The sequence below is a fragment of the Trichosurus vulpecula genome, chromosome 8 (assembly GCF_011100635.1).
Source record: "Trichosurus vulpecula isolate mTriVul1 chromosome 8, mTriVul1.pri, whole genome shotgun sequence".
Classification (NCBI taxonomy): domain Eukaryota; kingdom Metazoa; phylum Chordata; class Mammalia; order Diprotodontia; family Phalangeridae; genus Trichosurus; species Trichosurus vulpecula.
The window spans coordinates 215,031,462-215,045,690 of NC_050580.1; the positions used below are offsets into that span (position 1 = coordinate 215,031,462).

A 14,229-nucleotide genomic window follows, 5' to 3' on the forward strand; every position below is an offset into this window, starting at 1 on the left:
GCTTTACATCTATATCATTTATCCTCTTTGACGTTATCTTGGTATATGGTATGAAATGTTGATCCTTGCCTAGTTCCTGCCAAACTGGGCTTTCTAGTTTTCCCAGAAATTTTTGTCAGATATTGATTACCCTGAAACTTGAGTGTTGGGGTTTATCAAACACTAGATTACTATGGTCATTTACTACTGTGTATTGTGTATCTAGTCTATTCCACTGATCCACCACTCTGTTTCTTATGCACTATGAAATTTTTTTTTGATGATTGCTGCTTTGTTATATAGTTTGAAATCTGGAACTGCTGGGCCACCTTCCTTAACAACTTTTTTATTGATTCCCTTGATATTCTTGACCTTCCAGATAAATTTTGTTACTATTTTTTCTAGTTTTATAAAATAATTCCTTGGTAGTCTCTACTTGCCCAATTCTACTTTTTAAAGAATTATTTTCTTCAGTGAGCTTTTGTACTTTTCCATTTAGCTAATTTTGTTGAGTGTTATTTTCTTTGCTATTTTTGTGCCTCTTTTACTAATCTGTTAATTGTCTTTTCATGATTTTCTTTCTTTGATTTCATTTCTTTACCTGATTTTTCCTCTACCACTCTTATTTTATTTTGAAAATCATTTTGTAGCTCTTCTAGGAATTTTTGTTGGGCTTGTGTCCAATTCATATTTTTCTTTGAGGCTTTGCTCATAGCTGTTTTGACTTCATTGTCTTTTTCTGAGTTTATATCTTGTTCTCCCCTTTCCATATAATATCTTTTTTATGGTATGCTTCTTTTTTTGTTATTTGCTCATTTTCCCACCCAATTTCTTGATTTGAAACTTTTACGTTAATGTTGGCCTCTGTCCCTGACATGAGTGAAGAGGGGGGCACTGTCTCAAGCCTCAGGCTTTTTTATACAACTGTTTTCAGAGATATTTCTGGGGTTTTAGAAGTTTTCAATGCTTCTTAGGTGGTATAATTTGGGGAGAGGTGCTCTCTTTGTCTCTCTTTGTCTGGTCCTTACCCCAGGAAGGGCCCTTGATCCCTTGGGATTACAATTGACACTGCCCCCCAGCATCCCCTGATCCCTTGGGGCTGGAAATGAGGCTGCCTAGAACCAGATATAAGCAATGGAGATGCCAAACAGTTGCCTCTCAGGGCTCCCATTCTCTCTAGACTACTAGTGCTCACTTTAATGCTCCTTTCTGCCCTTGAACAGTGATCCAGAAGTGGACATAAGAAATGGAATTGCCAAACAACGTATTGTCCTGTATACAGTGCTAATACAGAGCTCCCCGTGATCTCTTTCTGACCTGTTGTCAGGCGCCATTACCATCTCCAGCTTGAGAGCTTCCGAAGCTACTACTGCTTCTACTATTACCACTTAGTTCCTGCTCTGGTATTTAAGCCATGTGTGCTCTGGGCCAGACTCCTCCCCCCATGTCACAGATCTCTTTTTCAGACTTTCCTGTTCCAGCCTCAGGCTGGAACAATCTCTCACTCTGACCTTTTGTGGACTTTGCGACTCCAGAATTTGATTTGAGGCACTATTTTAAAGTTGTTTGGAGGGGAATGTTGGGAGAGGTTGGCTGAGTGCTTCTCTGCTATTCCCCTCTTGGCTCTGCCTCCAAAATAAGCATTTATATAATGCCTACTATGTGGACCCAGGTCATCTTTAGAAGGAAGAGGAATAAGCATGTTTATAGCACCTATTATGGGGTCCCAGGAATAAGCAATTACATAGAGTCTACTCTGAGGACTTGAGTCATCTCTAGAGTGGGGACAGATAGGGAAGAGAATAAGCATTTATATAGTACCTACTATGTGCCAGGCACTGTGCAAAGTGCTTTTTACAAATATTATCTCATTTGATCCTCACAACAAGCCTGGGAGGTAGGTGCTTTTATCTCTATTTCATAGTTGAGGAAACTAAAGCAGAGGTGAAAGGTTACACAGCTAGTGAATGTTTGAGTCTGTATTTGAACTCAGGTTTTCCTGACCTCAGGCCCAGTGATCTGTTCATTAAATAGTGACAAGCAAGTAGCCTCTCTTTAGAGGAAGATAATCATAATAGCTAGCACTTATGGAGGGCTTTAAAGTTTGCAAAGTACTTACTTTACTTGCCATATGATTGTCACAACTCTGAGGTAGGTGCCATTGTGAGCCACATTTTTACAGATGGAGAATGTGAAACTAATTGATGTTGAGTGACATGACTAGAATCACAGACAGAGTGTCCGAGGAAAGATTTGCCCTCAAGTCCTCTAGAGTTCAAATCCACCGTACCATCAAGCTGATAAAAGAGTTCCCTCTCTTGCTACATTCCCAGCGTTGGATTGAGATAAGTAAGTGTACTAATTTTGCTCTTCTTTGTAGAAGAAAGGCAGTAGTGTAACAGTAGGGCATGTATTTTAAGCAATTGGAGCATTAGTGAAGATGGATTTGCAGTGATCCATCATACTGTTTCCACTTTATGGTGAAGGAGGAAGAGAGGTTGTAGCTCTAACAATTAAAGCCTCCATTTTTGCAGAGTAGACCTTGGTTTCTACAAAATACCCCTTATTGCTAAAATTATCATTGAACAGATTTAGGTGTTTATTAGTCCAGAATGGAATACTGTTTATGTGAAAAAATGAGATAATTCAGATAATATGAATAAATTAAAGAGCAGTTATTAAGCACTTACTATGTGCAAATCACTGTACTATTATTTTATAAGATTATTTTATAACTCCTTCAGTTATATGTAACATTTTTCTATGCTTCACAAGGACCATGGAAGAAAGTGGAAATTTGTAAGGATATTTTCTGATGGTGCAAAAATAGTTATAGTAGTTTATAAGAAGTATCTGCAGAAATTTTTAAAGTGCCCTGAGGAAAACAACAAAAAAACATTTCTAGGTAACTGATTCAAGGGTCCGTACTTCATGGTATTTCCAGTTTCTTGTTTTATTTTTCTTTATGTACAGCATAGTAGTGGATACAGAGAGGACACTTGTTGGTGGACTAATTATGTCTTCTCATTTTAAAAAGCTATGCTCTCTGTAATTTTCAAATGGCATATGTTTGGAAACAAAATACTAAAAAGTGAAAACTGAAAAATTAAAGAAACGGTTAAGTTTTAGGAAACTTTTGTGTCTAGCATAGATTTTCATTTTCCCAGATACTTTATTATATCTATTATTTTTAATGGAAGATGATTGAAAGTGAGAAACTGAACCAGGAAGAAATCATTAAAGAACTGGTAAGTTCAATCCAAATTTCATCATATAACATGCATAGAAGAACGTAGGGGTTGGAGGAAAGCAGAAAGGAGAAGGGGGCTGAATGATAGATATTAAAAGGGATTGTTTTGTTTTCTGGAGACAGAGGGATAAACCAGAGCTCTAACCGTGGGTCTAGCCTATGAGCTAAGAAATAAAATGTGTAAGTAGTATGGTTTGCAGTTTTGTTGGTTGAGAGAAAAAAAGCTACATAAAGGATGAAGCTATAATTTCTAATGGTAGAATAATTGTCAAATAATATAAGTATATAATAATTGAATCTTTTCTTCTGTAACAGTGTACATGCAATGGTTTGTGTTTTGAGTCAATTGATCAAGAAGGACCAGAAACTTTCAAACTGGAGATGTTTTTTTCAGGGTATCCATGTATTGTAGGGTTACCATCTTTTCCTAATTTAACAAGTCTCACGGTAGTTGCTCAAAATATTTCCAAAATCTCAGGACTGGAGTCGTGTTTATTGCTTAAAGAACTTTGGATCACTGAATGCCATATAACGGTAAGTCTAAATGTTCTTACATATGTTTCTTTTTTATTTTGAGAAAAAATCACTTGAAAAATAGATGTTGAACCTTTTATAAATTCTACAAAAGTAATATTGAATTTTTAAACCCTCAAGATTAACGGAAAACATAAATTTTTCATGGTAGTATTACAGCTTACAAGAATGTTTTTTCCTAAGGTAGAAAATGCACTACTTTATGGATTTGTTACTTTTTTTGTGCCTCCCAAAGTGTATCTTTAGAGGACAAGTTATATCTGAACCTATGTTCAGTGTGTATGGGGACAGAAAAACAAAGTACCTGTTCCTTTCCTTAGAATTTGTTGGAGGTAGAGATGGCAGGCAGGAGAGATGGAGTATAAAAACAGCAGCCTCAATTTCTCCTAAATTAGTATAATCTTCTCCTTCTTTTCTCTTTATATAGAAAATTGAGGTTACTAATTTTCATCCAACTTTACCACCTTCTCTGTTTCTTTTGTGCGAATCAGCTTTTGCTTAAATAGTTTGACTTTGTTGAATTTTTATTTTTTTAAAATGTTATTCTTTGCAGTAGAAATGTTATGGACTCCAAAATACAATCCCATTTGGACAACATTATTTGATTTCTTAACCCATTCTGAATGATTCTCTTTCTGATCTCTTGATCCGTTCCTTGGCCTAACATCAAGAGTTCTCAATATAGTACTAATTTCCCATTCTTACAAATGTGTTCTCTACCTTTTGCTACAGAGATTTATAAGGAGAGGTTCTGGCAGTCACCATCATGTTAAAGCTTAGCTTTGTCATCTACATATGAAGTTAAGTCTCTTCTTGATGGAAGAGTGGACTATTATAATAGCCTTTAAATGACTTCCTTGCCTAAAGTCTCTCCTCACTACAATGCATCATTATCCATTCCTGTCAAGTTGATCTTCCTAAAGTGCAGGTCTGACCCTGAGACTTCCCTTTCTCCCCATGCTGTAAACTCTAGTGGCTTCCTGTTACCTCCAGGATCAAATGTAAAACCATGTTTGAAGTTCAGAGCCAGAGAACTGAAAAGAATCTATTAGATTTGTGTATTTGGAGGTCATTTGTAAGAAAGTAAACATAGTCTCCTACATGCATTCTCTTCTGTTTTCTCACACACAGTCCACCCTGGTCTTCCTCACCTCTTGCCTGGACTATTACAGCAGCCTTCTAATTGGTCTCTTTGCTTATTCTAATCCATCCTCCACACAGCTGCTAAAGTGATTTTTCAAAAGCACAGGGCTGATTGCTGCGGGTCACTCCTCTACTTGATAAACTCCAATGGTTTCCTGTTACCTCGAGTCTCAAATGGAATCTGTCCTGGGCATTTAAAGCCCTTCGCAGCCTGGCCCAAACTACCTTTCTGCTGCCAGCGGCTGTGGTGCTGAAATGGCCAGAGATGGCCGAATGCTGCGGAGAGTAAAAAGAAAACACGGGCCAGGTAGAAGAGTAAAGAACAGCTCTGTTTATTAAACTGAGGGACAGGGCTTATATACTTTTTAGGCAAGCAGAATCAACAGGTTCACGTGTGAAAACATTTGCATTGCAGGACTTCCTCCTGCTTTGTTCCCTTTTGCTGTAAACAGTATTGTGTTAATAGCCCACAGGTGATATTTAGCACGTGTGTGCCATGGGGGTCTTGGAGAGAGCACATGTTTGCCAAGGAAGCCTTGGAGAGAGCCCATGTGTGCCGCGGTGGGGTTAGGAGAGCCCACGTGCTGAGTTATCAGCCCAAGGGCAAAAACAGACCCCAGGGAAAACCTGGCCTGTATCTTTATTTCATAATGGACTTTCTCAGAGCTGGCCCTCTACACCTTTCCAGATTTATTACATGTTATTCTGTTTCACTGCCATCCTATGTAGTCTAGCCAAATTGGCTTTCTTGCTGTTGTATATACACCACTCTGTCTCCTCTTTATCTGCCTTTGCACTGGCATGCCCATGGATGTACTGTCTTGGAATCTTTTCTTGGAAGGAGGCTAGCTTCCTTCAGTATTCAGCTCAGATCTGCTTCTTCATGGAAAGAAAAAAAATCTATACATGATATATATTTGTACATATATACATATATTCAAGTCTGTATATATGTTTGTAGATATACATACATATTCGTACATACACAAATACAGCTATACATATTATAATAATATTGGGATGCATAATTTATATATAAACATATATATACAAAGACAAACATATACATATAAAAATGTACACATAAATATATATATGCATGTATATATACACATTTAATGTATTTATGTATTATATGTTTATATACACATATACATGCATTATGTATATATACAAGTTGTCTGCCCTGACGGGATATAAATTCCTTGAGGTCAAAGACTATTTCATTTTTGTATTTTTATCTTCAGTAGTTAACACGATCCCAGGCATAGCAGACCCTTGATAATGCATATTAATTGAATTGTTGATCGATACAAACTAATTTTTATGGGGAGGGTACTAGCTTCTGGAGGGCTCAGGATAGGACTCATAGAAAATAACTTTGGAGATAATAGCTGGCATTTCTGTAGCACTTTAAGGTTTGCAAAGCACTTTACAAACATTTTCTCACTTTATCCTAATGCCAGCCCTAGGAGGGAGATGCTGTTATTATCCCCTTTTACAGGTAAGGCAGACAGTGCTTATGCTCAAATCGCTTGCCCAGGGTCACACAGCTTATACAGGTGTGAGGCCAAGGCTTGACTCCAGGTCCAGCACATGTGTACTGCCCTGCCTCACTGCCTCTTCAGCCTCAAAAGAAGCTAGGAATTCTACAAGGTAATTTAATAGGAGGGCAGAATTTATAATTTCAAAGAGGATCATATATATGTCTGAAAGGTTCGGAACTACGAGATATAAGGAATCTTCAAAGTAGGAGGCAGAAGAATCAAAGCATATATTTAGGCTCCACAGTAATCAACCCACAAACCAGCATCCCCATTTTGATATTTTGATCAAAAGCTTCCAGGCCCAATAAGTCCGCCTCACAAGAGTAACCAGGGCCACAGAGAAGCATGATGGTATAAAGCAAAATCATATACATGCTTCCCCACTATGGTAAAAAGATTACCTGATCCAAAAGGGGGCGGAGCCAATATGGCGGCTGGTAAGCAGGGACTAGAGTGAGCTCCTTACCGAGTCCCTCCAAAAACCTATAAAAATGGCTCTGAACCAATTCTAGAACGGCAGAACCCACAGAACAGCAGAGGGAAGCAGGGCTCCAGCCCAGGACAGCCTGGATGGTCTCTGGGTGAGGTCTATTCCACACGGAGCTGGGAGCTGGGAACGGAGTGGAGCAGAGCCCAGCCTGAGCGGCATGGAACAACCAAACTTGGAGTCAGGCGGATGGGGCCCCTAGAGCCCTGAATACATGAGCTGCGGCAGTTACCAGACCCCTCGACCCACAAACACCAAAGACTGCGGAGAAGGTTAGTGGGAAAAGCTGCGGGAGTGGAAGGAGTTCATGGTTCAGCTTCCAGCCCCGGGGGCAGCGGAGGTGGGGCAGCTACAGTTGCTGCTGCTTCTGGCACCAGACCCACCTGGTGGGAGGAATTAAGTGGCAGATCAGAGCAGGAGTTCACAGCCTGTTGAAGATCTAAGCCCAGCCCGGGCTGGGGGTTCTTGGGGAAGGAGTAGTGCTGGTGTGACAGAGCTGGCACCTCCCCCCCAAACGTGGAACATAGAACTCTGTAGTCTACAAGCAGTCATACCCCACTGAAAACTCAAGGGTCAAGTTAGTTGGTTGGGAATATGGCCAGGCAGCGAAAGCACACCCAGATTCAGTCTCAGACTTTGGATTCTTTCTTTGGTGACAAAGAAGACCAAAACATACAGCCTAAAGAAGACAACAAAGTCATAGAGCCTACAACAAAAACCTCCAAGAAAAACATGAGCTAGCCCCGGGCCATAGAAGAGCTCAAAAAGGATTTGGAAAAGCAAGTTAGAGAAGTAGAGGAAAAATTGGGAAGAGAAATGAGAAGGATGTGAGAAAACCATGAAAAACAAGTCAATGACTTGCTAAAGGAGACCCAAAAAAATACTGAAAAATACACTGAAGAAAACAACACCTTAAAAAACAGACTAACTCAAATGGCAAAAGAGCTCCAAAAAGCCAATGAGGAGAAGAATGCCTTGAAAGGCAGAATTAGCCAAATGGAAAAGGATGTCCAAAAGACCACTGAAGAAAATACTACCTTAAAAATTAGATTGGAGCAAGTGGAAGCTAGTGACTTTATGAGAAATCAGGATATTATAAAACAGAACCAAAGGAATGAAAGAATGGAAGACAGTGTGAAATATCTCATTGGAAAAACCACTGACCTGGAAAATAGATCCAGGAGAGATAATTTAAAAATTATTGGACTACCTGAAAGCCATGATCAAAAAAAGAGCCTAGATACCATCTTTCAAGAAATTATCAAGGAGAACTGCCCTGATATTCTAGAGCCAGAGGGCAAAATAGAAATTGAAAGAATCCATCAATCGCCTCCTCAAATAGATCCCAAAAAGAAATCTCCCAGGAATATTGTCGCCAAATTCCAGAGCTCCCAAATCAAGGAGAAAATACTGCAAGCAGCCAGAAAGAAACAATTTGAGTATTGTGGAAACCCAATCAGAATAACTCAAGATCTGGCAGCTTCTACATTAAGAGATCGAAGGGCTTGGAATGCGATATTCTGGAGGTCAATGGAGCTAGGATTAAAACCTAGAATCACCTACCCAGCAAAACTGAGTATCATGCTGCAAGGCAAAATATGGATTTTCAGTAAAATAGAGGACTTTCCAGCTTTCTCAGTGAAAAGACCAGAACTTAATAGAAAATATGACTTTCAAACACAAGAATCAAGAGAAGCATGAAAAGGTAATCAAGAAACAGAAATTGCAAGTTGAACTGTTTTGTTTACATTCCTACATGGAAAGATGATGTGTATGATTCATGAGACCTCAGTATTAGGGTAGTTGAAGGGAATATGCATATATACGTGTTTATGTACATATATAAGTGAATGTGTATGTATGTATATGTTTATGTGTATATGTATGTATGTGTATGTATGTATATATATATATGTGTTTATATACATATGTAAAAGAGAGCAGACACAGGGTGAGTTGAAGATGAAGGGAAGATATCTAAAGGAAATAAAATGAAATTAAGGGATGAGAGAGCAACATACTGAGAGAGGGAGATAGGGAGAGATAGAATGGGGTGGATTATCTCACATAAAGGTGGCAAGAGGAAGCAGTTCTGTGGGAGGAAGGGAGAGGGCAGGTGAGGGGGGAATGAGTGAACCTTGCTCTCATCAGATTTGGCCTGAGGAGGGAATACCATACATACTCAATTGGGTATCTTACCCCACAGGAAAGAAGAGGGAGGAAGATAAAAAAAAATAAAAGGTGGGGGGATGATGGAGGGGAGGGCAGATGGGGGTGGAGGGATTCAAAACAAACACTTTGGAAAGGGGACAGGGTCAAGGGAGAAAATTCAATAAAGTGGGATGGGTTGGGAAGGAGCAAAATGTAGTTAGCCTTTCACAACATGAGTATTGTGGAAGGGTTATACATAATGATATACGTGTGGCCTATGTTGAATTGCTCGACTTCTTAGGGAGGGTGGGTGGGAAGGGAAGAGGGGAGAGAATTTGGAACTCAAAGTTTTAAAAACAGATGTTCCAAAACAAAAAAAAAAAAGTTTTTGCATGCAACTAAAAAATAAGATACACAGGCAATAGGGCGTAGAAATTTATCTTGCCCTACAAGAAAGGAAGGGAAAAGGGGATGAGAGGGGAGGGGGGTGATAGAGGGGAGGGCTGACTGGGGAACAGGGCAACCAGAATATATGCCATCTTGGAGTGGGGGGGAGGGTAGAAATGGGGAGAAAATTTGTAATTCAAACTGTTGTAAAAATGCTGAAAACCAAATATGTTAAATAAATAAATTTAAAAAAAAAAGATTACCCACTGGCCTCAAGTCCTTGTTCAGCACTCCTCAATCCTCACGTATGTCAGCTCTGCTACTGGCAGCTCTTGCTTCAGCTTCAGCTGTAGCTGAAGCAGCCTCTGGCTCCAACGGAAGCTGTTTTTAACCATCCAGCTTCTGCGGGGGTGTAAGGTACACGGGGAAAGCACAGGTTCTTTCGATCTGCTTAAGCAAGGTGAAGGGGTTGACTAGGAAAGCACAGGTTCTTTCGATCTACTTAAGCAAGGGAAGCAAGGTGAAGGGGCCAACAAGCTTACTCCAATCCAACATACAAACAGCATTCAGTTCAGGGGAAAAAGCCAAACTATTCAAAGGCACTTGTTGACTAAGTGCTAAGGAGCCCATTTTTGGTTACCAACACAGGTGAAAATGAGGAGCTAATGAATTATAGGAATGGGAGATAAAGGCACCAAGGCAGGATCACAAATGGCATGTTTGGAAAGTAGCAAGTAGACCAGAGGGAGACTAATGTTTAGTAAGCCTGGTTTTTAATGCCAAGCAGAGGAGTTTATATTGAATCATAGATACCTATTTGAGCTTATTCAGTAATAAGAGAGTAATACGGTCAAACCTATACTTTTGGAATCTCAATATTCCATCTGTGGCGGATGGATAAAGGTAGGAAGAGACTGGATATAGTGAGATTTGTTAAGAAGTTATTGAAGTAAGTCCAAGTGAAAAATGATGAGGTCCTGAACAAGGTTGGGTTATAATGTGTATGGAGAGAAGGAGACAGATGAGACAGTTGTGGAGATAGAATTGAAGAAATGACAAATGATTATCTCGAAGGAAAGTTAAGAGTTGAGAATGACTCTGAAATTGAAAACCATGGTGACTAGAAGGGTGGTGGTGCTCTCAGCAAAAATAGTAAAGTTGGGGAAAGATGAGAGTTTGGTGGAAGAGATAATGAGTTTATATTTTGAACACATTAAATTTAAGATGTTTATGGACTTCTGCTATGTAGTTGGTGATGTGAGACTGGAGTTCAGAAAGACTGAATCCATAGATGTGGAAGTCCTCTACACAGAGATAATAGTTGAACTTATGGCAGCTAATGACGTCAACAAGAGAAATATGGTAGAGAGAAAGGAGAAGGTTGATGACAAGCTCTGTGGTATGCTCATAGGTGGGAGAGTTGGACATGAAGGATGATCTAGCAAACAAAACAAAGAAGCAGCTAGACAAAAGGAACACAAAAGGATAAATGGTCAGTGTCAAATGCTGCAAAGAAGTTACGAAGGATACATAATAAAAAGAGGTCACTACATTTAATGATGATGATAGCATTTATATTATACCTATTATGTTCCAGGCATTATCTCATTTGATCCTTACAACAACCCTGGGAGGTAGGTGCTGTTATTATCCCTACTTAATAGATGAGGAAATAGGAAGCAAATGAAGGCAAAGTTACTTGCCCAAAGTCAAACTAGTAATTGTCTAAGACGAGATGTGAACTCATTTTCCTGACTCCAGGTCTGACACTCTTATGTCCACTGCGCCACCTAGCTTCCGTATTGGGTAATTAAGAGATTTGGTAATCTTGGAAAGAGTGATGAGGTCAGAATCCTTAAAAGCATAGGACTGAGGAGTTAGAGGAGAGAAAGTGGATTTAGTCAAAGTACATGGCTTTTCTAGGAGTTTGACTATGATATGGAACAGAGATAGAAACAATAGTTTGGGTAGAAGGCAAGGTCAAGTGAAAGTTCTTTAAAGATGAGGAAGGTAGGTATGTTTTTAGGTAGCAAGGAAGAAGCCAGGAAATTAAGAGTGAGAGAAAAAATATAAGGTTAGGTGATATGCTGGAGGAGCCTGGAGGGGATAGGATCAAGGGCACAAGGAGAGGAGATTGAGTCCTTGAATGGAAGAGCTACCTCTTCATCAGAGACTAGAGGAAAGGATGGGAGATGATACCATGTGATTTTGAATTGTAAAATAGTAAGGAAGTGGGAACTCATTTTGAATGAGACACTTTCTCATTCTTATTGAACCAAATAAAATATAAAGCCATACTTTGTAGAACAATAATGCCTTATATCAGAAGTGAGAACCTCTGCTGGAGGAAGAAGAAGTGGCATGCAGACTTGAGGAAAGAATAGAAGCTTTAGAATACCTTCTGTGGACAGTGATTTTCAAAAACAGAAGAGGAAAAAGATTGCCTTGTTATAATGAGGGATCAGTTGAGTTCAGATCATATGACTTTTGAAAGAGAAAATAGACATGATGAGGGTAATCCAGGATAGGGGTTTGGCAAGGCAGGAATGGCAATAGGATAAGAGAGCAAAGAGTATGACTGTAGAGGAGACTATATGGCTGAACTGGTTAATTGATTATATTTCTTCTCTATCAAGCTTTTACAACAATATTTGATGAAAATGTTATACACACATAATAGTTTCTTTTTTTTTCATTCTCTGTTTTGTTTATTTTCCTTCTACAAAACTGTTTTTTTAATGCAGTCAAAATTGTCTGCTTTATCTTTATCATTCCCAACCTTTTGGTCAAGAATAATAAAATTGTGAAAGCTCCTCTTTTATTTGGTATCGAATTTTTAAATAATGTGACCATTTTGACCTTATTTGCATATCTAGCATAAGATGTTGCTCTACATGAAAAATTTCCTAAAATGTTTTCCAGTTTTCTCAGAAGTTCTTTTCAAATAGATAGTTCTTCCTCCTGTAATTGACATTCTTAAGTTTATCATACACTGAAAACTACTGGAAGACTACTCCTTTTTTAATTGCTTCAATTTCTTTCTTATTAAATCTGTTCCACTGATCTACTTTTCTGTTTTTTAATCAATGCCAAGTAGTTTTGATAATTCTTGTTTTATAATGTACTTTGAAATCTGGCAGTGCTGTCCTTCCTTAATTCTTGCTTTACTGTTTTGTTTTGTTTTTTAATTTGCCTTGAGAAAGTTTGTATGTTTTACTCCTATAAATGAATTTTACCATCTTTTTGGCTAGTTCTATGAAGTATGCCCCTTGGTTATTTGATTGGCATAACACCAAATCTGTAAATTAATGCTCATTTTCATTATGTTGATGTAGTCTAATGATTGGCAGCATCTAGGTCTCCAATTATTTATATCTTATTTCTTAATGTCTAAATAGTTTACACATTTTGTAGTTTTGTAAATGAAGTTTATTTTACCATCATTTCAGATTTGTACAAGTTATGTATAGGAACGATGATTTTTGTGGATTATTTTGTATCCTGCTACCTCACTGAGTATATTGTATCAATTTCTTTGTTGATTCTCTGAGGTTTTCTAAGCATACCATCTGCAAATAAGGGTAATTGAATCTCTTTTGTGCTGTTAGTCATACCTGAAATTTCCAGGAAGTTAAGAGGGGGAAGATTTTTTTAAAAAGCCTTTCCAGCAATACCTATGGGTTATTTCACTATCACTCCCTCTAAGTTTTAGTCAGTAGCGACTTCACACCATGAGTCCAATTTTTTTCCATGAAAACTAGACTTTATCACTTTTTATCTTAAGAGAAAATTAGAATATGAAATGGCTTCTACAGCTAATAATCTATTTCCTTTGCTACAGAAAATTGAAGGTCTACAAGAATGTAAAAATTTGGAAAAACTGTTCTTATATTATAATAAGATTACCAAAATAGAAAATTTGGAGCTACTAACAAAGCTGGAGGTCATTTGGTTGAACCATAATGGAATCAGAGCTATTGAGGTAAGGATGAGTATTGTGAGGTAGTTTGATTTCTTTTTTTTTTTTTGTAAACTAGACCAATTTCTATAGAGCTTAAATTTAAGCAATGTTATGTATATTCGAGAAATGCCCTAGACCATAGTTTAGCCAAAAATATAAAAGTTTACCATAATTTAGATCAAGATTAATAATAATACTTATAATTTAATAAATATATAAACATTTTTACTCAAGAAAGTAAAAAAATTCTGAGGGAAGAGTAGAATGTAATAAAATTTTATTTCCACTCTGCCATTCTACAAGAGCTCCCTAAAGGAGCTGCCAAGCAAGAATCTCCTCAGAACTCAGGAAAGAAATGGGAAAGTTGGAGGTGGAGCCAAGATGGCAACCTGAAAATGGACTCACTTGAGCTGTGCCCCAAATCCCTCCAAACACCTGTAAAAAATGACTCTAAACAAATTCTAGAGCTACAGAACCCACAAAATAACAGAGTGAAACAAGGCTCCAGCCCAAGATGGCCTGGATGGTCTCTGGGAAAGGTCTATCACACCTTGTTGAGAGTGGAGCACAGTCCAGTGTGGGCCACGCCAGGACAGACCAGGCGGTGAGAGGGGTTGGGGAGGAGGAGAAGAGGGCCTCAGGGGCCTGAGTCACTGAGCTGAGGCTGTTTCCAGACTTCTCAACCCACAAACGCCAAAGACAACTTAGCAGGTCGGTGGGAAAACTCTGTTGGACCTGGGTGAGAAAAGGGCATGGTGCCCAGGGCAGCAGTGGTGACTACAGCAGTGGT

General features: G+C 38.6%; 1 protein-coding gene across 1 annotated transcript in view; it reads left to right on the plus strand.

Annotated features, from left to right (window-relative positions):
• Nucleotides 1–2,288: 2,288 nt before the first annotated feature.
• The window catches only part of LRRC9 (leucine rich repeat containing 9), a 188,794-nt gene continuing 176,853 nt past the window's right edge, over nt 2,289–14,229 (plus strand). Inside the window, exons 1-4 of the mRNA XM_036735971.1 lie at nt 2,289–2,328; nt 3,147–3,227; nt 3,545–3,763; nt 13,320–13,460. Of these exons, the coding sequence (XP_036591866.1) occupies nt 3,180–3,227; nt 3,545–3,763; nt 13,320–13,460 (408 nt within the window). The 5' untranslated portion in view covers nt 2,289–2,328; nt 3,147–3,179. The remainder of the gene's footprint in view (nt 2,329–3,146; nt 3,228–3,544; nt 3,764–13,319; nt 13,461–14,229) is intronic.